This window comes from Antechinus flavipes, chromosome 1, assembly GCF_016432865.1.
Source record: "Antechinus flavipes isolate AdamAnt ecotype Samford, QLD, Australia chromosome 1, AdamAnt_v2, whole genome shotgun sequence".
Lineage (NCBI taxonomy): Eukaryota > Metazoa > Chordata > Mammalia > Dasyuromorphia > Dasyuridae > Antechinus > Antechinus flavipes.
This window is the reverse complement of record NC_067398.1, coordinates 9,265,182-9,290,448: the sequence shown is the minus strand read 5'-3', so window position 1 is coordinate 9,290,448 and position 25,267 is coordinate 9,265,182. Positions and strand designations below refer to the sequence as shown.

The 25,267-nt window shown below is 38.8% G+C and overlaps 1 protein-coding gene across 1 annotated transcript in view; it reads left to right on the top strand.

The window, feature by feature from the left end:
• The window catches only part of NME8 (NME/NM23 family member 8), a 59,921-nt gene that overhangs the window by 439 nt on the left and 34,215 nt on the right, over window positions 1–25,267 (top strand). The window contains exons 2-7 of the mRNA XM_051978840.1: window positions 4,446–4,485; window positions 4,575–4,632; window positions 4,845–4,954; window positions 10,611–10,682; window positions 15,737–15,853; window positions 22,136–22,205. Coding sequence (XP_051834800.1) covers window positions 4,453–4,485; window positions 4,575–4,632; window positions 4,845–4,954; window positions 10,611–10,682; window positions 15,737–15,853; window positions 22,136–22,205 — 460 coding nt within the window. The 5' untranslated portion in view covers window positions 4,446–4,452. The remainder of the gene's footprint in view (window positions 1–4,445; window positions 4,486–4,574; window positions 4,633–4,844; window positions 4,955–10,610; window positions 10,683–15,736; window positions 15,854–22,135; window positions 22,206–25,267) is intronic.

The following is a 25,267-nucleotide window of genomic DNA, read 5'->3' as shown; positions in this document are numbered from 1 at the left end:
GTCCTTAATTCTTAAACAGAGGACTGTCTGGAAACAGAATCCTCGGCTTTGCAAAGTGCTTTGAGTTCATTATCTCATCCGAGCCTCACAGCTGGCCTTTGATGTACTCTCCCCATTTTACTGGGGAGAAGTCAGGCCACCAGTCAGTTAGTCAGGCAACCAGTATAGATCAAAGGCAGGACTCGATTCCTGGCCTTCCTTACTCTGAGACCAGCCTTGGGTCCACCATAGGAGGCTGCCTCACTACCTACACGAGAAGAAACTGGGAACTGCTTCTTCTCCCAACCCTTTCTTGGTCCCCATCCAAACCCTGTACAGCACTGGTTCTTGTGCATCATTATTTCTGTGATCTTCCTGATCACTTCGGGAGCCAGGTCCTGCTCTATTATTTCTGTGATCTTCCTGATCACTTCGGTAGCCAGGTCCTGCTCTATTATTTCTGTGACATTCCTGATCACTTCGGGAGCCAGGTCCTGCTCTATTATTTCTGTGATCTTCCTGATCACTTCGGGAGCCAGGTCCTGCTCTATTATTTCTGTGACCTTCCTGATCACTTTGGTAGCCAGGTCCTGCTCTATTATTTCTGTGACCTTCACGATCACTTCGGCAGCCAGGTCTTGCTCTATTAAGAGATGTTTATTTCCTGTTTAAAAATATCAGTTTGTTAATTTTAGACCTGGAGTAGATCTGGTTTGGCCAGCTGGAGGTAATCAGTGAAATGTTCTTGAGGACCTTCACCATTTTCAAGCCACCACTGGACAGAGCCTGACTGTTTTGTGCAAACTTAACTGAAGATCAAGTCAGATTATATTACAGATGACAGAGAACATTTGAGAACTGTCTGTTCTCAGTAGCCTGCCTGGCTGCACGTGGTCCAGTCGCCATTGCTCCTGGCTAGATTGATCTTTTTATACAAAAAAAAAAAAAAAAAAGGAATCAACTCTGCTTCTGATGTCACTTAGGAGGAAATTCTCAGCTTAAAAAAATTAAAAAAAAAACCTTTTTAAAATTGAAGGATCGAGGGGCTAAAAGACTCATAAATAAACAAGGATTCACATGGTTGAGCATTTCTTCACTGATGACTGGTCCTTCAGCAGCAGCCTGTGGGTTTTATGGGGGTGGGAGGGGAAGGATGTATGATGGGTACTTTCTCATAATTAGCTTAAGAATGACATTCAGTTACCTCGGGTGTCTCTTGGTTACTCAGGTGGCAAAACTGCCCCTCACGGTAGTCCAAAGGATCCTGGTCCAAATCTTATGTCTCTTTATTTCCTATTTGTGTGATGGTGGGTCAGCCACACTCTCATGGACTCCCAGTTTTCTCATCTGTAAAGTGATGAGGTTAGACAAGATAACCTGGAGTTCTCTTTCAGCTCCAGATCCCTGAGCCAATGAATCTGAGAAGCACATTAGATAAATCAAGCACCATCTCAGAAAAGGGGAGCCAAAATCTTGCAAAGGAGGAGCTAGATCCGTTGAACTTCTTAGCATGAAAATTATGGGGTGAACAGCAGCTATACTTCAAGTTGAATATTTTTATCGCACAAGCAAACAAGCGTGACAATCAATGATTCTTTTTTTAATTTGGAGAATATTTATTTTGGTTTTCATATGTGATATATATATATTATAAAAAATACTTTATTTTTAAAAGTAGTCCTAAACACTCCTTTTAAAAAAATTAGAATTTGAATTACAAATTTTTCTTTTTCTCTACCCCTCCCCTTCCTTGAGATGGCAAGCAATTTCAAACAATCAATGGTTCTTTTTTTGTTTTGTTATGAGGCAATCAAGAGTTAAATGATTGGCTCAGGGTCACACATCTAGTGTCAAGTGACTGAAGTCAAATTTGAACTCGGGTTCTCCTGGTGTTCCAGGTACTCTATCCACTGCAGCACCACCCTAATCAAAGATTCTTTTTTATTTTTATTTTTTTATTTTTATTTTTTTTGCTGAGGCAACTGGGGTTAAGTGACTTGCCCAGGGTCACACAGGTAGGAAGTGTTAAGTGCCTGAGACCAGATTTGAATTCAGATCCTCCTGACTTCAGGGCTGGTGCTCTATCCACTGAGCCACCTAGCTGCCCCAATGATTCTTAATATAGACATCTCATTGATTTAGGGAAGAAGTGTCCTTAAATGGAAGTTACAATGGCAATTTTCATATACAATAACAGATATCCAGATGCTAAGAACAATAAAAGGGTTTTTTTGGGTTGTTGTAATGGGAGACAAGTATCTCAAAAAACATTAGATTTTTGGAAAGATGGAATGGTGATTATAACCAATGAGAGCAGAGGTGGAGCTGTCCAATTCTCATTTTGTTTGTTTTCTCTACTAAAGAGAATGACTTTTGTATTGGGAGGGACAGAAAGTGACCCACAGGGAGTTAGTATCCAAGATAAATAAGGAAATAGTAAAAGAGAACCTAGCTACCACTGACAGATTTAAAACTCATGGCCCAGATGAACCATGTCCCCAGTTCCTGAAAGTCGGAAGATCATGGAAAATAGAAGAGTGCTACATGATCAGAGAAGGACAAAGGTTTTCATTAAAAAAATAAAAGACTTTGTCTACTGTAGACCAGTGAATTGAACTCTGATTCATAGGAAAATTTAACCCACTGAAAAGATGATTGGTGAACCATCCCCTGCAAAGGGAAGTAGTGATTCTAAAGAGTCAGGCTGATTTCCTCCAAAACAGATTAAGTCAGACTAACCTCGCTTCCTCTGTGGACAGCATCACCAAGCTAGTGGGCAAGGGCAACAATTTTAGTAAAGCTTTTTGCTAAAGTATCACCGTCCATACTTGTGGAGAAAATTGTGAGATACACGCTAGGTGATGTGGTAATAAATATATTCAGATGTATATTTGGTAATTACTATATTCAGGTTGGATAGCTGGATTCAGAGAACCATTGTGAATGCTTCCATGTTATTGGTAGGCTTTCTCTAGGAGAGGAGTTAGGGTTCTGGACATGGTTTGTCAAAGACTTGGATAAAGGTATAGATGGTTTGCTCGGCAAATGGGCAGATGACATATAGCTAGGAAGGCTAGCTAACAAATTAGCTAATAGAGTCAGGATCCCCAAAGTTAGAACATGGGGCTGAATGTACCAAAATGGAATTTAGTAAAGGTAAATGGGAAGTCTTGTCGTTTGGTACAAAATAATCGAAAAATGGGAACGGGATGACATAGACAAGTTCAGGAAAGGATCTGGGCATTTGGGGGAACTGAAAGCTATACCTGGTTAGTGACATGGCTGCCAAAACGCCAGTGCATGCTGGGGCACAGCTGCCAGGAATTGGGATTTGAGAAACCCCTCTACTCTGCCTTTACCTGACTTCATTTGGAGTATCGTCTCCTATTCTGGGTACCACAATTTAAGAAGGACTCTGCTAAACTGGACAGTACAAACAGGATAGTGAAAACCACAGGAAAGAATTAGACACGTTTAACTCTATAAAAAGATAGTAGCAAGCCAGGTCCATAATAGTCATGTCAAGGTATGTCAATGGCTGTCATGTAGGGAAACAATTAGCCCTATTTTGTGTCATAATAACATAGTTAGTATTTACAAAGCACCTACTATGCGCCATGCACTGTGCTAAGTGCTTTATGAAGTTCTCATTTGTGTGGCCCCAAAGAGTAGAATCAGAAATGAAGGGTAGAAGTTGCAAAGGGATCAATTTCTGATGTCAGGAAAAACTAACCCAGACTTCCCACCCATCTGAGCTGGACAAAAATGGAGTCTTCTCACTGATGCTTGATGATTCCCAGTTGGGTCTATAAGTTGCTGAATCTTCCTTGTTGGGGTTTGACTGGGTTTCCTCCCATCCCAACTCTCAGGTTCAGTGATTCAGGCAGAGAATCTCATCTATAAAAGAAATAATCATATTTATAGTATTTCTACTGAAGTTCCATTTGGATGTCTCCTCATGGTTTGGAGGTAGCTCCTAGTGATCAATGTTTTCATTCAGAAAAAGAGTCAAGGAAAAGTCAGCTCAGTGGATAAAGCTTTGGGCTGGACTCCAAAAGACTTGAGTAACATCATCTGTTGTTGGAGGGTTCAGTCCATTCAGCAATAGGCCCGAATGCTCTCTACAAGCACAGAGTGGAGTGGTCCCCAGGTCTGCTGGATGTGTTGGAAATTTCTGTTCTTATTAGGTCATCTCAGTCAAAAGAAGAGGAAGAGAAAGCAAAGTTTAGCTCAGCTTTCTATGTACAGGCAGAGACACTGTGAATCATGGCATGAGTCAGAGCAGTCACAGTGGCCAAGAAAAAGGCTTCCAAGAGTAGCCTGAAAACCATGCTCCTGCTGCCCTCAGTGCCCTCCTGGGTCACATTGGGTTGGGTAGCAGTGAGCCCTTAAACATTTGCAACTGCAATTCTCTTCCTCCCACTTTTTCTTCAGTATGTTCTTTTTTTCTCTTTTCACCTATTCAGCAGGTAAATGGCAAGCAAGAAGAAAGAAATCCAGTTACAGGTATGCATCATGGTCCTGGGAGCCTTTGGTAGATGGGGGTCATTTGTAGCTTAACTACTGGTAGTTACATAGTCCTTTCCTTGTTGTAGACAGTCATCAATAATGAAACTCTGTGGGAAGAAATGCTGCAGAATAAAGGCCTAACAGGTATTCCTGGGACTGCTGCCTCTTTAGTCAGCTAGATTTGGGTCCGCTCATTCTCCCCGACCCCTTGCTCAAGTTCAGAGATCCTCAGTTTCCCAATAGCAGGATGTTGGCCAGTCGGGAATCACCCCTGTCCTTCAGCCCAGATTTGGAGGGGTGCCTCTGTAGATGTCACTGAGATTGCCTGACTCTTCTTAAACATTTCTCTGTTTTAGTTATTGATGTCTATCAAGCTTGGTGTGGACCTTGCAAAGCAATACAGGCTTTGTTCCGGAAACTGAGAAATGAACTTTCAGCGGAGGAAGAGCTGCTACATTTTGCTGTGGTAAGGATTTACACCTATAGATCTCAGATATAGGATTGGAAGGGATCCTGAAGTCCTCTAAGCCTGTCCTCAAATGGCCTTGAGAGCTGAGGTAGATTTACTGAAGTATATTTTTATGATGTCCAGTATCACCCTTCTTTCTTCTGCCTGGTATATGTGTACCAAAGAGTGACTACTTTAACTTGGATGAATAATCAATCTTTTTGAGCACAAACTTCCTCATCTATAAAAGAAATAATCATATTTATAGTATTTCTATTGAAGTTCCATCTGGATGTCTCCTCATGGTTTGGAGGTAGCTCCTAGTGATGAATGTTTTTATTCAGAAAAGGAGTCAGGGAAAAGTCAATAGATACAGATGATGAGCTAGGTGGCTCAGTGGATAGAGCTTTGGGCCTGGAGTCCAAAAGGCCTGAGTAACATCATCTGGCAAGTGAACTGGAGAAGGAAATGGTAAATCACTCCAGTATCTCTGCCAAAGGAGTATTGGCATTATTGGTAATATATTTAATTACACATTATATGCTATATAGGTTAGTGTATGTGCTAAAATGTTACATTGCAGAAAAATAGACATTAAAAAGGAGATATAGTTAAATAAACAATTTAAAATACTTTAGCTATTAATTGTATAAAACCTTTTTTGTTCTCATCAAAATATTAACTTTTTTATGAGAATAATGTGACTAGACATGTTTTATTATTTAAAAAGAAAAATCTTGTTTCTGTCCTGACAGCTTTTACGGTTTCTTTGGTGGAGTTACTTCATTTCATACCTAATTTGATATTGCATGTTGCTGCCGTGACATTTTGTTTGCATGACTCATTTTATACAGTAATGTTCCAGCCAGCCAAGACTAGATGCTCTTCTCCAAACTCTCTCTGCTGTCTCTTGCCTCTGTGGATTTTTATGGTCTGTTCCCCAAACCTAGAATGAGTTTGGCTTTTTGGGGCTCCCTATTTCCTGACCCTCAGCTCTCAGCTCTTTCCCACTGATGTTTTCTTTGAGCTCTTTCTCTCTTGACTTTGCCCCTGTATCCTTCTCTGTGCCATAGTGTTGATGATAACTCGTGCACTCTATGAGGGCAGGGCAATGTCAATGTCTAATCAAAAAGCTTGATTCAGTACCTGTCATGTGCTAAATGCTGGAGACACTGTACAAAAATGAGACAATCTCCATCCTCAGGGAGCTTATATTTTACTAGGGAAAACAGCCTGTTCATAGATGAATAAATATATAGACTACCCACAAAATAAAGACATGATGAATTGAAATGGAGATATCACCAACGGGAATTGGGGAGGTAGATAGGGACCAGACAGTCTAGGAAAAGACCTAGCAAAAGGAGATGGAATGCATTTGAATTTGAAGAAGGCTAACTTTAAATACTGATGTTAGCAGCATTCTCTCTACAATCTGTGCAGTTCTGGCTTTTGATGTCCTGTATTTACTTCTTAGAAATGTACCAATTGCTTAAAAAAATGGGATGCTTTACCTAAATTTTTAATGCCACTGTTCCTTTATTTATTAAAAAAAAACCCCACATTAATCATTCATGTTATGACTGTAACTACAAAATACTTAAATCGAAAAATTCTCCAGGTACAGATTGATTCAGGTTGCACCAAAGTGTGCATGGGTCTAGGCTTATCATATTGTGCACAATATGTCTACAACAATAGTCACTTGTTTTGTGAAGCTAAATTAGAGACTGGATTGTTTCCATATACACTGGAATGATTTATTTTTAACTTTTATATCTGTGTTTATTTAAGCTCCCATAAGTAATCATGCAATCCTCCTCTAGACATAATAAAACTTTTGAATGAAAATATTGTTAAAAATTCCTATAATTGATTTCATTTTCTTAAATTATAATTTTTCTTACATTTTCATGTTTAATAAAATCACTTTAATTTAAAAAACCACAGTTTTTTTTATCTGAGATTTAAAAAAAAACAACCAAATTTTCTTTAAAAATTCTCTATTTCACAAAAATGAACATTATTGTTAGGGCCTTCTATAAAGGATTATTTTCTTTTATTATTATTATTATAGCTTTTTATTTACAAGATATATGCATAGGTAATTTTTCAGCATTGACAGGTGCAAATCCTTTTGTTCCAACTTTTCCCCTCCTTCTCCCCAACACTTTCCCCAGATGGCAGGTTGACCAATACATGTTAAATATGTTCAAGTATAAGTTAAATACAATATATGTATACATGTCTAAACAATTATTTTGCTGAATTAAAAGAGTCGGACTTTGAAATAGTGTCCAATTAGCCTGTGAAGGAAATCAAAAATGTAGGTGGACAAAAATAGAGGGATGGGAATTCTATAGAGTGGTTCTTAGTCATCTCCCAGAGTTCTTTCGCTGGGTGTAGCTGGTTCAGTTCATTACTGCTCCATTGGAACTGATTTGGTTCATCTCATTGCTGAAGATGTCCAGGTTCATCAGAATTGATCATCATATAGTATTGTTGTTGAAGTATATGATGATCTCCTTGTCCTGCTCATTTCATACAGCATCAGTTCATGTAAGTCTCTCCAGGCCTTATAAAGGATTATTTTCATGCAAAATACACCCAGATAGGATTTTAATCTACAATAAAGTTTTCACTCACTAAAGCTTTATTCTTTGACATTCACTATTGGAAAAAGAGCCACATTTTCAGTTTTTCTTGGAACGTGTAAACAAGCATTAACTGGCTCTTCAATATATGCTAAGTTAATGAGTCTCTGCTATCACTGGGGTTGGAAAACATTTTTGAAAATGAAGCTATGGATGTTTGTGGCATGTTGAAGCTTGCAGACAGGAGTGAGGTGAGACTTCATGGTATAAACCATTTTCTTGGACTTGGCTGGAGATGGTGTATGTGTGTGGGGAGGAGCAGCTCCTTTAGACTTCAGTAGTTAGAAATTATCACAGACAGTCATTTGTGGTCTACAATAGTCATCCAGACTTGAAAAATCACATCTTCCTGCATAGTTCATTGTTCTGAATCATAATATTTCTTACAAAAAGATGAATGTTATAAGCTAATTATTCTACATCTTCATTGATAAATCAGCATATCTCCCATGGATTCATGGATATTATAACACATTTAAAAATCATTGTTTGTATATTAAAAAAAAACACATTAACCATTCATGTTATGACTGTAACTGCAACATACTTAAATCAAAAAATTCTCCAGGTGCAAATTGAATCAGGTTGCCACCAAAGTGTGCATGGGTCCAGGCTCATTGTATTGTGCACAATATATATATATATATATTTGTTGGGCCCTTACAAAAATTAATTTGCTGGGACTACACAAGCTAGCTTAATCCTGCTGATGTATATCCATGAGTGCAGCTCATAATTCAGAAGAAATTTTATCTTAACAATCATTCAAAAAAAGTTCTGAATTGACTGTCCAGTACAGGAGTTAAATAGCTAAGGACTCTGGAAGTTGTAGTGTTTTTTTTTTTTTCCCAACCTGGAAAGAGAGAGAACCTTGGGGCCATCTAAAATTTGAGCTTTGCCTTTTGGGGAGAATTTATATATGCAACTTCATTTTCTCCAGGTTAGATCAAGTTTGGGGAATCCAGTGGATGGCAGGGAACACGTGGTCTTCTGTATCTCACCTGCATGATTGGATGGCTTCATCTGTATTTTGTTCAAGAAGTACTATCATCAGTCTCACTCAGCATGAAGCTTGGTCTTTGTTCTAACTCTGAAATTCTCAGATTCTCGAAAAATAATGCCCGTAGAACTTCGAATTTGTCGAGCTCTACCATTGGGAGGGAAAGAGATGGCTGACATATGTTACCCAAGGACCAGCCTGGTTAGATCTAGGGAGGCTTCTCGCCATAAGCTTTGCCACAACTCTTCGACACCATTTACTTTTACTACCTAATAAATCTGCAGATTGTGTGGCAGGGATTGTTGATGCATATTATATATACTAGTTAGTGCGAAAGACCCATAACCACCTCATTTTATCCAGCAAGTGTCTGCTACATGCAAAGGAAGAGGCCGCATGTTGTGACCAAGGTGGCTTTGGAATCAAGAAGGGTTGGGGTGGGGCAGCTAGGTGGCAAAGTGGATAGAGCACCAGCCCTAAAGTCAGGAGTTTCTGAATGCTTATCTGATCTCAGACACTTAATACTTCCTAGCTATGTGACCCTGAGCAAGTCACTTAACTCCAATTGCCTCAGGGGAAAAAAAAGAAGCCTGGTTGGGGTCAAGTCCAGCTTATATCTCTCTGAGATATGGGTAACAGACAAGGTGCTGACCCTTATTAGAGGAGGGGATTTTCACATCAAGAATTATCCCCATCAATGAAATGATAGGTCAGAGGCTTTAAGAGCTGAAATTAAAAATCCTGGAGACCAATTATATATCTATTCATGCCTATATATCTGTACCTTGGATTCTTTTCTCTGTCTACATACACCCAAGCCCACTACACACACACACACACACACACACACACACACACACACACACACACACACAACTATAGTATATGGATATATACATCTTCACTTGTGTTTGGTCAGCTAATCTCTTATCTATCTCCTTCTCTATTTATGGAACTAAATTCATATAATTATTCCCTTAAGGAATTTAATTCTTTGCTATATTTCACATACACACACACATATATAATTATTATATATAAAATATATATTAGATATCATTAAATATATAATTATATAAGGACCGAGTTAGCACCCTGTATGCCTTAGAATCAGCCAGAGTTGGGATAAGCAAAAGTCCTTGGTCTTTATTCTTGGTCTTTAGGGGTAGAAATGAAGGGAATGGATACAGGATCTCCATGACCTCCCTTCTTCTCCTCTACTGCCAAAGTGACTCAGGCTTGTCTTACTCCACCCCCTAATCCTTCCCACAATTCTCTGTATACCCCAAAAGATTGAACCAGCACAGAATAGTGGGAAGGGCCATTTTCCAAGCATATGCTAATAGAGTATTGTCCAATCAGTAATTAGCCTTAAGTACTCAGTTGTCTGACCCCAGTCCATCAACTCAGTTTCAGCCCTTTACATAATTATATATACATATGTAATTAAATATCACAAACTGTTCCAGTAGACAAACATATATGAAAGGTTGTCAAAATATATATCTCTATCTATATATGTGCCTTTATGGTTTGCAAAGTGAGAGAGATATGTTATCTCCATATGTCTATATTTATATGTTCTTATCATATTTGATCCATAAGATAGCCCTTCATTTTGCAGGTGAGGAAACTGAGGCCCAGAGAGATTAGTACTTAGAGTCATACAGATAAGTGTCTGAGGTAGGATTGGAATCCATATCTTCCTGTCCAGTCTCTTTTCCATCATGCCTTGGCAGATGCCTCGGCAGATGAACATGACTTTAGGATTTATGGGATTTATAATAGGAAGGGACCTCAAAAAGTGACCATCTAATCTAATGCTTCTCATTATGCACACGAGGAAGCTGAAGACCAGAGATGCTCCTTGATTTCCCCAGAATTGTAAAGTTCACTAGTGGAAAGTTGAACTCTTTTTAAACTAGTTTAAATGAAAACAGAAACTGCTTTTATGCAGTTTTGAATCTGATGTGCATACACTAGCCTGTAAATGAATAAAATGTTTGCTTTTTTTTTTCAGGCGGAAGCAGACAGTCTGATTACCCTGCAGCCTTTTAGAGATAAATGTGAGCCACTTTTCCTCTTTAGTCTTGTAAGTATCACACCTATGCAGGTCATTATGTTGTCTAGTTCACACTCCCAGTAAAATTTGAACAGTAGCCCCCAAAACAGTGGCCAAATTCACTGATGATAAGGGCTATTCCCTGTGTTAGTAGAATATCTACTAGTCTGTAAGCTTCTTGAGACCAGAGAACGTGTATGTTTTTGCCCATCAAGCAGGGCCCAACCAGTAGCTGAATTAATAAACATTTCAAAGAATCATAAAATCCTAGAGTAGTTGGCCAAGTAGTTGAATGGAAATCCCTTTTAAAATATCCCTAACAAGTAGCTAGCCCCTGTTATCCATGCTTAATGTCTGCCATATTGGGGAACTCACTTTGAGTAGCCATTATACTTTTAGAAATCTCCTCATTGGGATTCCCTCCATGTTGAGTTGTCATCAGCTTCCCTGTAATTTCTATGGTGTTGTATAGGACAATGGAGTCAGTTGCAGTGGAATTGATTTGTCTAGAAGTCAGAGTAAATTACTGGAAAATTGCAGAGGAAAAATGTGGATGGGTCCGATATTGCCAGATTATAGAAAACCTTAAAAATAGGCAACAGACTTTAAATTTGAGAAGCAAGGGACTAAATGTTTCCAGAATCCTTCATTAAAAAAAAAGTCATTATAGGGGCAGCTAGAAGCTATCATGGATAGAGTGCTGGCCCTGAAATCAGGAGGACCTGAGTTCAAATCTGACCTCAGAACGTAATACTTCCTAGCTATGTGACTCTGGGCAAGTCACTTAACCCCAATTGCCTCAGGGAAAAAAAAATCTTTATTGATATATTGTTTTCATATCACCTTTACTGTGAATATATTCCTTCTCCATTACTATCCAGTGAGCCATCTCATATAGTTAAGAATTAAAAGGGATGGGGATGGAGGTGGGGGAAGCAGTTCAACAAAACTTACCTATATATCACTTGAGTTTGATGGTATATACAATGCTTTCAACTTGCACCCTTCCACTTGCCCTGCCCACCTCTGCACAGGAATAGTTTTGCATCTCTTCTCTGAGCCAAGATTTTTCCATCCAAACCCAGAATGCTTATTTGATTTGACAGAGACCCAGGCAGTCTCTGTTCAGTGTCAGTCAACCAGATGTGCTTGCTCCGGGCCAAGCACTAGGGATGCAGACACACAGAATGAAATAATCTTTGTTCTCAAGGAGCTGACGTTTGCCTGAGGAGTTGGGGGAGGAAGGGGAGGGTGGGGGAGACAAGTACATACAGAATCAATATAAAATAAATAAATGAAAATAAACACAGACGAGTTAAACATAAAGTGGTTTGAAAGGGAAGGAACTAATTGGAGCTGGATTAGGGAAGGTTTCATGGAGAGGTGGTACTTAAATTGAATCTTAAAGGAAGAGAAATTGTATGAGTTTGAATGAAGTAAAGTAAAAAAAAAAAAATATATATATATATATATATTAAGCACTGACTATGTGCTGTAGTAGTGTGATACATCCTGAGTATAGAAATATAAGCAACCTATTCAGGCCCTGCCTTCAAAGAGCTTCCCTTCTGATGGGGATGGGGTGGGGAGACAACATATAAAGAGAAACTAGAAAGAAGGGAGCCAGAGTGCAGGTGCTATGGTTGAAAATGGCGGGAAGTGGTGTGTTAGCCTATTCCTAGGGAGTAGAATGTACAGTCTCATTTCTCAATGTCCCAGAGACAGGGTCTTATTTTTGACAGCAGAGGCATGAGAAACATGGCCAATGTGTATGGACATGGTTTGGAAATAGGGTCCTGTGAGCCAGAGATGAAGAGGGAGGGCATTCTAAGTCTGGGAGATGGCCGAAGCAAGGACATGGAGGATGGAGTGCTGTTTGGGGATAAAAGAGAAAAAATGATTATAGAACGTGGGAAGGGAAGGTCATATATAATGAGCTTGAAAAGATAGATCAGGGCCAGATTAAGGAAGACTTTAAAAGCAAAACAGAGACTTTCTATTTTTATCCTAGAAGTCATAGGAAGCTACTGGAGTTTATTGAATAAGGGAGTGGTGTGATCATATGTGTGTTCCAGAAAAATTATTTTGGCTGCTGTGTGGAGGATGGACTGGAACCAAGGGGCTTAAGGCAGGGAGACCAAGGCTTTTTGCAATAATCTAGATGAGAGGGGAATGAGAACATAAACTAAGATAATACGGTTATATAAGTGGACAGCTGCGGGAGGATAAAAGAGAGAGGAATAGAAATGGCAATATCTGGCAACTGACTGGATAGGTGGGGTGAGGCAGAGTAAAAAAATCTAGGATAAGGGTGAAGTTGGGAAGGTGCAGCCTGTAAGGATGGGGGTATCTTCCCCAGGAATAGGGAATTGGGAATAGTGGAAGGTTTTGATGGAAGGGAATTATTAGTTTGGGGCATGTTGAGTTTGGGATGACTTTGGAACATGTAGTTTGAAATATCTAATAGACAGCTGCTATTGTGGGATGGAAACTTAGAGGAGAAATTGAGGATGAATACATAAATCTTTAAGTAATTTAGATAAGGATGATTATCAAAAACATGGGGACCAATGAGGTAAGAGAGAAAGAAAGATGGGGACCTAGGACAGAGCCTTGGGAACACTCTCAGTTTTAAGGACAAGTCTATCAAAGACAGAAAAACTGTAATGATTGGTCAGATAAATTTTCCTGAAAATGCAGAGGAGACTGTGTCACACTCAGAAATAAAGAAAGCCAAGGACCCAAAACAAGACCATCAGCCTTTGCAATAAAAAGGTGGCTGTTAATCACGGAGAGAGGTTTCAGTTCAGCAGCAAGAACAGAAGTCCGAGGATGATGAAGTAAGAGAAGAGAGGAACTGGTGGCAATTTATGTAGAAAGCTGTTTCTAGGAGTTTGGCTGAGAAAGGAATGAGAAAGGTGGGATGATTGTTTTAGGAGATGATAGGATTTAGTGAAAATTTCTTGTTTTGTTAGTTTTTAAGGTTAGGGAAGACTTGGGTCTTTTTGAAGATAGAAGACAAAGTCAGTAGAGTATTTAAAGATTGGGGGAGGGGAATAACAATTGGGGGAGGGATTTGGTAAAAAAGATGAGATGGAAGGGGGAACAGAAGCACATGTTGGCCTTAGAGGGTTTTTTATTTTATTAGAAGCTGTGTGAAAGAAGAGAGGATCATGTCAAAGAGATTTGAGATGAAGAGAAAGGAGAAGAAAAAGGGGTCTCATAGGGGGAGGGGAGAAATCTTATTTTCTCAGGGAAATTCGAGATATTTCCTGATGAAATTCTGCTGCTGGATATATCTAGGCACCTGGGTTCAAAACCTTAACTTTACACTCAACTTTTCCCTTTGTGTCCCCCTCCACATCCATATCTGTGAGTTTTGGGATAGTAAAAAAAAGTTAAGAAATTTTAGGATATTAAGATTTGGATTTTAGCAACCAATACATAAACATAGTTGAGATAATTCATATAATGAATACAGCTGCTGGAAGCTATCCCTTTCTCTTACGTAGTGCTGGTTTGATATTACAAAGGTCTGTGAATGTCTACTGACCAGGCAGAAATCCCCTTAATATTCCCGTTCCTTGATCCCGAGCAGTTTGCCATGACTGCTCTGTTGGTTAATGAGCTACTAGGACACTAAGGGAAGGTTAAATGAGAATACTCAAGATTGGGGAGGAGAAGCTGCTTAAAGCAATTGATAGGAGAAGCAGCTGCCATGAATTGAGATTCTTGCTCTTCACTGGCTCCCACCTACCACTCCCTTTGAATTTGGTCCGGTTCTTCCTAAACTGCACCACTAGACTATAAGGGGTTGCCTGAACTTGAATTGTAGGAGGGTATTTCTGTAAAGGGTCACAGTCAGTGGGGAAACTCTGGGTGAGGGTTAAGACCCTTCAGCTCAGAGGGAACTGCTGACAATGTCTGGTTTCACTCCCCATCTGCCCTAAGGGCCCTCGGCCTTCCTGAGGAGTCAGGGGGCGGTGATAACCTGTGTTGATTGAAGCAGAGTGATAGCAGGTGGAACTACTATAATAGCAAGTTGTTTATGTGGTCCCACGTGAGCACAATTTTTGTTAAATTATATAAAGGGGAAAGCCCTTAAAATAAAGGGACTCCATTTTCCCACCATCCTCGGGAGTCCCACCTTATCACTTCTTGGCTAGGAAGGTATATTTTAATCAGCCCTGGCATGGGGAGTCTAGAAAGCAAAGGTACATTTGGTCACCCCAGCTTGGGGGCTGTAGAAAGCAGGACACAACATATTCCCATCTCAATTTAACTTCTCAGTCCTGTTTTCTTTGAAAGCTCAATTTAGGTGCCATCTTCAAGACTCATTTAGATTCCATCTCCTTGGTGAAACTTTTTCTACCCCTCAACCCCACCTCAGGAGTTAGCCTGCAATCTGAGATTATAACCTTGTGTTTAACTGTCTCTGTACTTGTAATTCTCTACTCCCGCCCCAATAGTTTATATCCATTATGGTAGGAATGACTCTGTCTTTTACATTCTATTTCCAGCACCTAGCCTTATGTCTTGCTTATAGTCAGAATTTTATTGATATCATTTGAATTGGAGGAAAGATTCATCCAGTATTCCAAAGTGGACCAAAAGTGGGAGCCACGGTATAGAGAAAGGCATTTGTACAGTGTGGATGGGGAGATAAAGGAGTCCAGGCTTCGTGGCATTGGGGTCCGCTTTATGAAATATTGACAACCAGCTTTATTTTTGTCAAAGTGGATCTCATTAACACCTTTTGACTTTACACCACTTTTGTTTTGAAACTGCTCTCCTCTTTCTATCTTTCTGATCTGAAGTCTCTCTTGTTAACAATGAGAGATGTATATGGAAGAATGGCTCGCTCAGTGATGATATCCGAGAACATTTTGCTCTAGTGATCTACTACGTTTCTGTTGAGACGAGGGAGATATGTTTAGTGACCGTCATCTAATAGTTTATTTTTAAAGCAACTCATTGTAATAATGAAAAAAAAAACTTTGAACGAAGATCAAAAAAAAAAATTGAAAAACTGGCTGTGAAATTGCATTGAGAATAAGATTTTTCTTTTTCCTTTTTCCTTCCAGAATGGCAGAATTATATCAATGGTTAAAGGTGCCAACGCACCACTATTAAATGCTAAAGTGATACAACTAGTAGAAGATGAAAGGAAAATTTTAGCAGGGGAAATGGACCGCCCAGTGGTAATTTATAAAAACATCTTGCTTTCTACTTGTGACATTATGGGACCATGAAATGCTGAGAAAATGCCCTTTAACCAATGCCCTTTCTGCTAATACAGCTCATCAATCAATGCTCAATTAATAGGTATCCTTTGTATGCCAGATATTGAGGATACACAGATAGGAATTAAACAGAATTTCCTCCCTTATAAGGAAGGACATTCTAGTAGGGGAGACTGTGTGCACATATGCAGGTATAAACAAGATATACAAAAAAGGGACTAAGGTAACCTCAATGGGGAAGAGGCTAGCAGCTGAGGGACTCAGGAAATGAAGTTGATATGCCTTGTCCTCCTCAGGGCATCCTGTGCCACTTTTGGCCAAGTTTCCCACAAGTCCTCCTTAAAGAACCTCTTCAATGCCCTGAAGGCTTCATCTTGGTTTTCTCATTGAACAGAGGCAGCAAAGGAGCTCAACAGCTCACAGCTCTGCCTATGGATGTTTGCCTTGAAGTATTCCAAAGTGTTTTGGGGCCAAGTGGCATGCCTTCAATAATGGCAGGTGGGAGATGGAGACCGTTTTGGTGAAGGGAAAGAAACAAAATCATGTAGGGGAGTAACTCGCTCCATCTGGGAGTTTCCTCTTTTAACTAATTATTCTCCCCAACTCAGTTCCTCATTTTGTTGTTTCTATGTTGCTGAAGGACTGTACTGTTGGTACCCTTTCCCTAATTTGTCAGCTGATGCTCTCCAAACTTGCCAGTTGGGGGCAAAGCTCTGGTCACTCTACCCTGGTCATAGCCATACTAGCTGCCTGTTTCTCACACTGAATATGTGCCCTTTCCCAAAGTCTTTCCTAGAGTTTCTTTGTGTCCACAATTCACGATGAGTAACATTTACTTATCATGTAGGCTATAGTTAAACAAAACCATCACTGTATCAATGAACAAATAATTTGTTACTTGAGGGGAGGAGGAGACTACTTGGCTGAAGGAATAATAAGTAACTTTCTCTGGGGCAAGTTTTTTTCAAAACCTGCTTTCGATTATGCTCATGGTAGGAAACAAAAGCAGATTGGTTACAATTGCAGATTACAGATTAAAAGTATTTTTCATCCTCCTCAAGTTCTAAAGTTAGATGTTATTTACTTATTTACCTCTAAAATCTATTGAACCCCTTAGCTTTTCCATCAATGAAAGCCTCTCTTGAGTCACAGCACTTGATGATAAAAGGCCAGGAAGTGCTTTCATGCCCTGGGAACTATGTGGTCCCATGGAAAATGTACTGAATTTGGCATTCGGATCTCACCTCTACCATTCCCTGCCTATGTGACCTTGGGCAAGTCAATCCTTAAATCCTTTTGGCCTAAATTTACTCACCTGTAAAAATGAAAGGCTCATCCAAGGTCCTTTCCAGCTTTATATCTATCTCTGAATGTATAGTATCAGTTTTATTTGATAAGCTCGCTCCATTCCTAGGATTTTTTTGAAGAAAAATCCAATTGGATGTCAGTTTTATTTTGTCACTTATGGATCAAAAAGTGATTTATCTGAAAACCAAACTTCACTAACACTAATTTATTCTCTAAGAGAGAGCACATTTCTAAAGAACTAAAGTTGAGCATTACTAAGAGGGATATGGAAAAGAGAAGGGGAATATTGGGTACAAGTAAATTATGTCTAATCGCAAACAAGGAACTGGGCAGGAAAAGCTGTGTCTTGTAGGTCATGGGAAAACAAGTTAGATTGGTCACGAAACAAGAGTGAGACATAATGGTTAGCTCATGTGCTCCCTCAGTGGCCATGACACTCCTCCATATACAAGATTTACTTGTCACAGCTCTTTGCTACTGGTTCATTTAAGACTGATTTAAGAAAGGTTAACTGGGCTAGGAAGTGATTTTGGGGGATGTAACCATATATCTGTTTGTCATAGTCATATTCCTACTTCTTTTTATCGTGTTCAGAAAGAGGAAGGTCTTCACTGATCTTTGGACCCTTTATGCTTGATATATAGGACATCATAGTCTTACCTTTGCCTCCTAGGAGATCTTTCCTATTTTCCTCAGCTGTTGGTGCCTTGACCCCTAAGGTTACCTTACATCTAATCTGCAGAAATAGATGTATAACTATTTTAGTGCTGGTTATCTCCCCTATTAGCATGGAAGGCAGGGATTATGTTTCCTTTTCTTGTATCCCCAGCACTTAGCAGTGCCTTGGCTCAGAGTAAACATTGAATAAATGTTTATTCACTGACTGAATATTTGTGTAGGCTATACACACATGGATGGAGGATAATTTCTATCTGAGGAACACAAGCTGACATTGATGAGATGACAAACCCATTTGAAATAAGAAACGCTGTCACAGAGTGGTTTGAAATGACTTTTTTTCCCCAGTGATGTGAATTTGAACAATTTTTTGATCATTTGTATTTCTTCTTTCAAGTATTTCTGTTCAGATTATTTGTTTATTTATCCTATGAGGGTGGAGTGAGGTAAGATAGATTATACACTGACAAATTTGTGCCAATTATTTATTAGTTTGGATGGTGATCTATTTCACTTTGCACAGGAACAAGAAAATCTTCTCCCAGCACCACACACCGTGTGGAGGGGAGGCAGGATTTTCAAAAGCTCTGCCCAAACAGCACAAACTCAGGTTATCAGGTTATCCCAAGCTGAAAAAGCTTTGAGGATGGTCCCAAGGACAGACTATTACTGTGCTTCAAGGGCTTGTAGAGCTGGGTTCCAAGAACCTCATTACTAGAATTCTGGCCACTGAATGATGACTTTTTATGTCATAGAGATCCATGAATCACATAGAATGCTCCCGCTTCTGTCTGACCCTCTTCTGCTCCTGAAGGGTGGGATAAGTCAGGATGGAGAAAAGAACTGGGACAAAGAATAATAGTTTATAGACTTTATAACAGTTTATAAACTTCATATACTAAATATGGAATCAAGAAGTCAGATCTAGGGCTAGCAGGCATTTTAGAGATAATTTTACAGATATGAAAACTAAGGTTCTATAAGTAGTTAGGAGGAAGAACCAATATTTGACCCCAACTTCTCTCAATCCAAAGTCAAATTTCTTCTCCAAAATGATAATGGTAACTAATATTTATAGACTTCTTACTATGTACCAGGCCCTGTGCTAAGTTCTTTATAATTACTATCGTATTTGATGCTCACAACAACCCTAGGAGGGAGGTCCTTATTTTACAGACTTGCCTAGGATCCCATGGCTAGTGTCTTTGAATTTCAAAGTTGGAAGGGACTCAGAAAGAGGTGGTCTGGACCAACAGAGTAATGAGCGACATCTGGCTCGTGTTCTGAGCATATCTGTGGTATCAGGGAGCTCTGAGGTTAGTTTAACCTCAGAGGGTGGGTAGATTTTATATGTTTTCATATGTAAGCCAGGTAATTCTGGCTTAACATCCACATTGAAATGTTGCAGATAGAAACAGAATTTTTATGTGAAGGAAGCAAGCTTAAAGACCTTTTATAACATAAATAAGATATAAATGAATGAATGAATGAATGAAAAAAACATTTATTAAGTTCTGACTTAATAAGTCTGTGCCAGGCACAGAACATCCAGTCACAAGGATCATTTTTACCAGTTGCAAAATTTCTAGAGAAATAGCCTTTGTGTCTCAGGAAATACAGCTGATGTTTCTCCCTTGTCTTGTGTCTTCCTACTAGCATGCAACAGTGACGCTTCAGCTATGGTTCTGAAACCTTAACCTAACAACTAAAATCTGTTTTCTGAGTTTTTAAGTGAGAGGGATCTCGCTTCTCTTGAGGTGATCCGTTTCATTTGTGCCTGGTCACAGGCCTTCTTAGAAAGGCTTTCTTCACCTTGAGCCAACAAGGATATCTTTACAATTTGTTTTATCCTTGGCTTCTGTTCTTTCCCATCAGGACAAGCAGAACAAAACTAATTTGTGCCTCTTGTTATAAGTGAACCTAAGAGATAAAAGGATGTTGTAGCTCAGAGGAAGGATGCCTTACCATTTCCCCTTGGAGAGGTGAATAAAGGAATTGGCAGAGCTGGATTTATTATGCTTCCAAAGATAATCCCAGATGCCATTTCCTAGGATAGTTGATCTTTTGTTGTTGTTGTTTTTTGGCTGAGGCAATTGGGGTTAAGTGATTCGCCCAGGGTCACACAGCTAGGAAGTGTTATGTGTCTAAGGTCACATTTGAACTTGGGTTCACCTGATTTCAGGGCTGGTGCTCTATCCACTGCACCACCTAGCTAACCCTTGATCATCTTTTATTACAGTGCTTATGATAAATATTGTCAAAAAGACTAGCCATAAATCACTGCAGCTTGTGCACTGTTTTGTTGTTGTTGTTGAGAATGAGGAAGAAGAGAAATCATTTGAAGACTTTATAAGAAGCTCCACATTAAACCAATGTATACTTTTATATATGGTGGCAAATATAAAAGTAGGAATAGGAAAAGATGGCAAAGATATGTGGCAAGACATAGTTCAGGAATAAAAGTCAAGATAGATAAAAGGCTTGCGGACAGCACCTTTCAAGAGTGCTTTCTTGATAGAGTTGAAAGATGCTGGACATGATGAGAACCCAGTAATATCACAGGAAATAAAAAGAAATTGATTACACTTGAATAGACAGAAAATAATTGATTCCTTGTAAGATATTTCCAAATTAGCCATCTGTGTCTGGTTTGACCAGAAACATAATAGTGGAAGGGTAAAAAAAGTATAACAATTTAGAAGAATGAATAAGAATGAAAAGATTTGGTACGCAATTGAAGTGTCTCCCACTTGTACTATCCAAACGACATATTGACAATGAAAAATGGACAATGGACAGTGAAGAAAAGTTAATGAAATAGTCTGTTAATATTTTAAAGCAATTTTAACAACTATAGATCAGGTGTTGCTTCCTTCCTTCTGAGTAATTGGTAAATCTTCTGGTATCCCCAGGTTTTCTTCCTTTGGACCATTCCATAGATAACTCTGTTTCTCTCTCCAAGATATACAAGATTTACTTGTCACACCTTTTTGCTACTGGTTCACTTAAGACTGATTTAAGAAAGCTTAACTGGACTTGGAAGTGATTCTGGGGGATGTAACCATATATTTCAGTTTGTCGTAGGTCATATTCCCACTTCTTTTTATCATGTTCAGAAAAAATCTTGTGTAACTAGAATTCTGGCTCCCCCTTGGAAAAGATTACCTTTATGTCATCGCCATGTAGGTGCTACATCTAGGTTTTTTGAATTTGGCTTTATCAAATTCATCTCTGCTTGGTATCTTACAGATTCTGGTGATTTGAAATATCCCTTGTTTCTGAGAATTATTATGATATAATTTATATATAGTTTATATAATTTATATATAGCCATATATACTTTCTTTTACAATCCAGATGATCTATTTATTTAACAAATTTCATTCTGTGCTGTAATTTGGTCACGTTGTACTGTCAATCTTCCATGTCTTTTTCTAGTTGATAATTCTCTGTCCATTTTCTTGCTTTCATTGCTTCAGAAGTTCTAGTGTTGGAAATAGGATTTCCTTTTCCATTGAAAGTATTATTTTCATGCAGCTAGAACTGAAAAGGACAAGGAAAACAAGAACACTACCCTAAATCCATTTCTTAGGAGCATAGGACCTAAGGGGGAGGAAAAATGGTAGCTCTTCCCCACTTAGCTTAGTGCATGATAACCCTGATGTGAATGACTGAGTCCATCCTGGATTATCCCACGATATCACCTGAAGGAAGAAACTGTGCTTTAGGTATATCTCAAGCTACAGCCCATGAGAAGAGGCTTTTCTCACTCATGTGGTAGCCTGTGCTGAATATTCCTATTTGTGCCAGTTGTTCCTGAAGCAGGTCCCTTGTGATGGATGTCCCAATTTTATGCGATCTGGGCACATGTCAGAATCCTGTCATGTTTGTATCCCCAGCACTTGACATTCATTCTATACGCACATTTATATATTCCTTATTCTTTCTTTGCCCAATACATTGTGTAAAAAGAAAGGGGAAAAAACCCCGATAGTCAAGCTGCTTCTGATAGTGCATGTAATGTCTCCCTGTAGTCTCCCATCTCTACAATGAAATGGAATGAGATTCATTTCCTCAAATTTTGTCTTAGAACATAGGCCATAGGAATCTGAGTTTAAAATTTATTTGTTTACATTAAATTGCTATAGACATTGTGTATATTATTTTTGTTATTCTAATAGCCAATTTCAAAAAAATTATTAATCAGGATATCAGTCATTATCCTCTCCTTGTATTTTCTTCCTTCTCCTGTAGCTTCCTGAAATAATGCTTATTGATTCTGATGAAGATGAAGATGTGGGTGAAATTCTAGAAGTACCCGTGGGCAAGTATTATCTTTAAATTAAATGGGAAACACTAAACCAAAGTTACATGGCTCTTGAGTGTAATCATATGGGGCCCCCAAACACAAGTCCTCCTCATGGCATGGAAATTACTCTTGTTTCTGAGGGCATACCGGCAGAACCCAAATTTTGGCAGGTCAAATCCATTTGAAGAGGCTTTCAGTATGGTAAGGCAGCTAGAATCTTTGGTCTGAGTCCTCTCTCTTTATGGATGAGGCTATTGGCCATCGGTAGGTTGTTCACTCAACCAGATGATGAAATCTTTGGTTGTGGTGACTCACAAAAACCAGTATCTCTTCAGCTTAAAGAGACCTGCTTGTGATGCTGACAGATAATGGCTTATGGAGGAAATTCTGAAAAAAAAATCAAAAGTCTAGAGTCAAGAGGTTGAGGGCATCTTTGCTCTTTTGGGGAATCATACCTTGTCTTATTATGTTATCCTTTAGTCATCTGATTCTTTAGTGTTTTTTCAAAAGAGAGGCAACATAAAACATTGGTCTTTTCCTATGGTTGCTTGGATAATTTAGTTACATTTAAACAATCCAAATGAGAAATCCATCCTCCCCTTTACTTAATTTTAGGGTAACATGCAGTGTCTGACACATAGTAGGTAAAATGTGAATGCTTATTTCCCTTCTATTTTTGGGTCTGTGGAATTGAATTTGATGGGAGTTGACTGTTGGGTTAAAAACACCATGGAACTTTTTGCCTTTCAGAGGTCTTTTACAATCCTGTGAGTTATCTGTATCTAGTCTTTGACCAATTTGTGTTCTTCAGGTCATGAATTCTCTCTTCAGTGATCCTGGCTATAACTCACAGATGATTCCCAATCCCACTCTTGTCCATAGTCTTTCTAAGATCTTTCACAAAGGCTCTGTGAAAGGTGTCTGGGACCATCCTTTTATTGTCTTTCTGGTGGCATTTTTCACAGATGGGACACTAGTTAGTAAACTGGGTAGGAAAGGGCCACTTTCTCTATGGGTCCTGGTCCCCATGAAGAGCAGTTAGGACTTTTGTCTAGTTTACTTATCTTTTTCCATTTTAGAGATAGGGGATGAAGTCCCTGATCCAGACGACCCAGTCATGGAAACTTGTAAACCCAAGACCCTGATTTCTTCTGTTCTGGGTTATTTACAGCCTTTGGAATGGCATCCAGGTGTTGGGGTCTTCCCAGTTTCCAGCTTGGAGGATTCCATTCTCCTAACCTAGAACTGAAACAAACAAACAAAATAGACTCCAGAAGTCCTAAAAAGAGACTTGATATTCCATGCTCAATTTATTAAAGTGCCCCCATAGTGAGTGAATGAGTCCTTCACTCCTGGATGCTATCAGAAAGAGAGAGTGACTGCCTCAATCAGATAAATTTAGAGATGAACTCAATCCTGACTAGATACCGATGGAAAGAGGGTACTCCCACTCATGCAACAGGCCAGTTCCCCCAATCAGAACTCCAGCATCTCTCATATGACTGCCTCCATTTTAGATACTCTGAGCACGTGCCAAAGCCCTATAATACTTAATAATGTAGCATTTCAAAATAAAATGTGTTTTTATTGCTTCTGGGTGTGGAGAGCCAGCTGTAAGTCCTCCAAGTGACTTCGCCTTGCTTAAGTCTTCCAAAGGATTTACAGCTGGCTCCCCACATCAGCGGTGACTAAGGGTTGCTCAAATATTATCATGATTTTAAAACGATCAAAGTAGAAGATTTTTAGATATAAAAAATAATTTTATATCACTATTCTAACCTGGTTCTGTTTTAATTAAAAGTTTTTCTAAATGATTTCCTGGGAAGGGAGGCAGAGTCCTTTTAAAACTAGAGACAGAGGGATCTGACCTTGTTTTGGGTCGTTTTTAATGGAGGAGAATGCAAAGGTAAATCACTCGATCAACTTCACACATAAAGTTCAGAGATGTTCTTTAATAGGTTTAAAGTATTTTTTTGAAATGAAGATGTTTGCAGAAATTCAATGCTCCTGTGTAGAAGCAGGGTGGCCATCAGCTTTTCCTGCTTCTGGATGATTCCAAGCTGTGTGCATTGACAAGGAAAACTCCTGAAGAAAAGGGAATTAAAATCTTTGAGGACTTTTTTAGTAACTAAATGAAAAAGTATTTGGAAATGTATATAGCCACACCTTTGAAGAAATAGAACTCAAAGAATGTTGGAAACTGAGTAAAAGTTAGAAGGGGATTAAGTACTGAATCATGTGAAAATGAAGAAGCTAGAGAAAAATGATCTTTTTAGATAACCTAATTGAAAGGTGAATTTAAAGATTGAAAGATTGTAAAAGTTGGAAAAACCTCATCAGAGATTCCGGAACTGTGGACCAATCACAGGCAATTTGGGGGATGAGTTAAGTAGGGATGAATAGTTATATTTTACTTAAGCCAACCATAGAACCAGCATCAGACTCGGCAATGATGAAATTAAAGAAAAATGGAAAAGGATCCTAGTTGTATCTACTTTGTATTTCTTTAAATCTTGCTCCAATTACCTATCGACCTTTAAAATATAGTTTCTATTTTTCTATTTTTGTAGTAAAATCATAATTGAGTGGAAGAATTGTTATGATCTCTTTAGCTCGGTTAAAAACACATAAGGCAAATCTAGTTGTTCAAATCATGAAGCTCTAACAAAAACCCCACTGTTTACCTGAGGATGTCAGCTTGCCATAGATACAAAGTGCTCCCTTCCCCCCAAAAAAATCCTCCATAACTCAACCTCAAAATTTTCCTAGTGCTATTTCTTTATAAATCCTCATCTATAAAGTGATGACAAAAGCCAACAACATACAAATATGGGACTGGATATAAATAAATATATACTTTTTTCATTGTGGGTTGAAGGAGAAACTATTTTATATCATTGACCAAAATCATGGGCTTGTATACAATTGATGAATGGTAAATACATAAGAAATTATGGAAGGGAATTTAGGAGTGGTTAGGGTATATGACTCATTTTTGAGGAGGAAGGCATTGAATGTTACTCCTGGACTCCTGGGTCTCCCATTAGCATTTTCATCTTTAGTACCCCTAAAAAAAA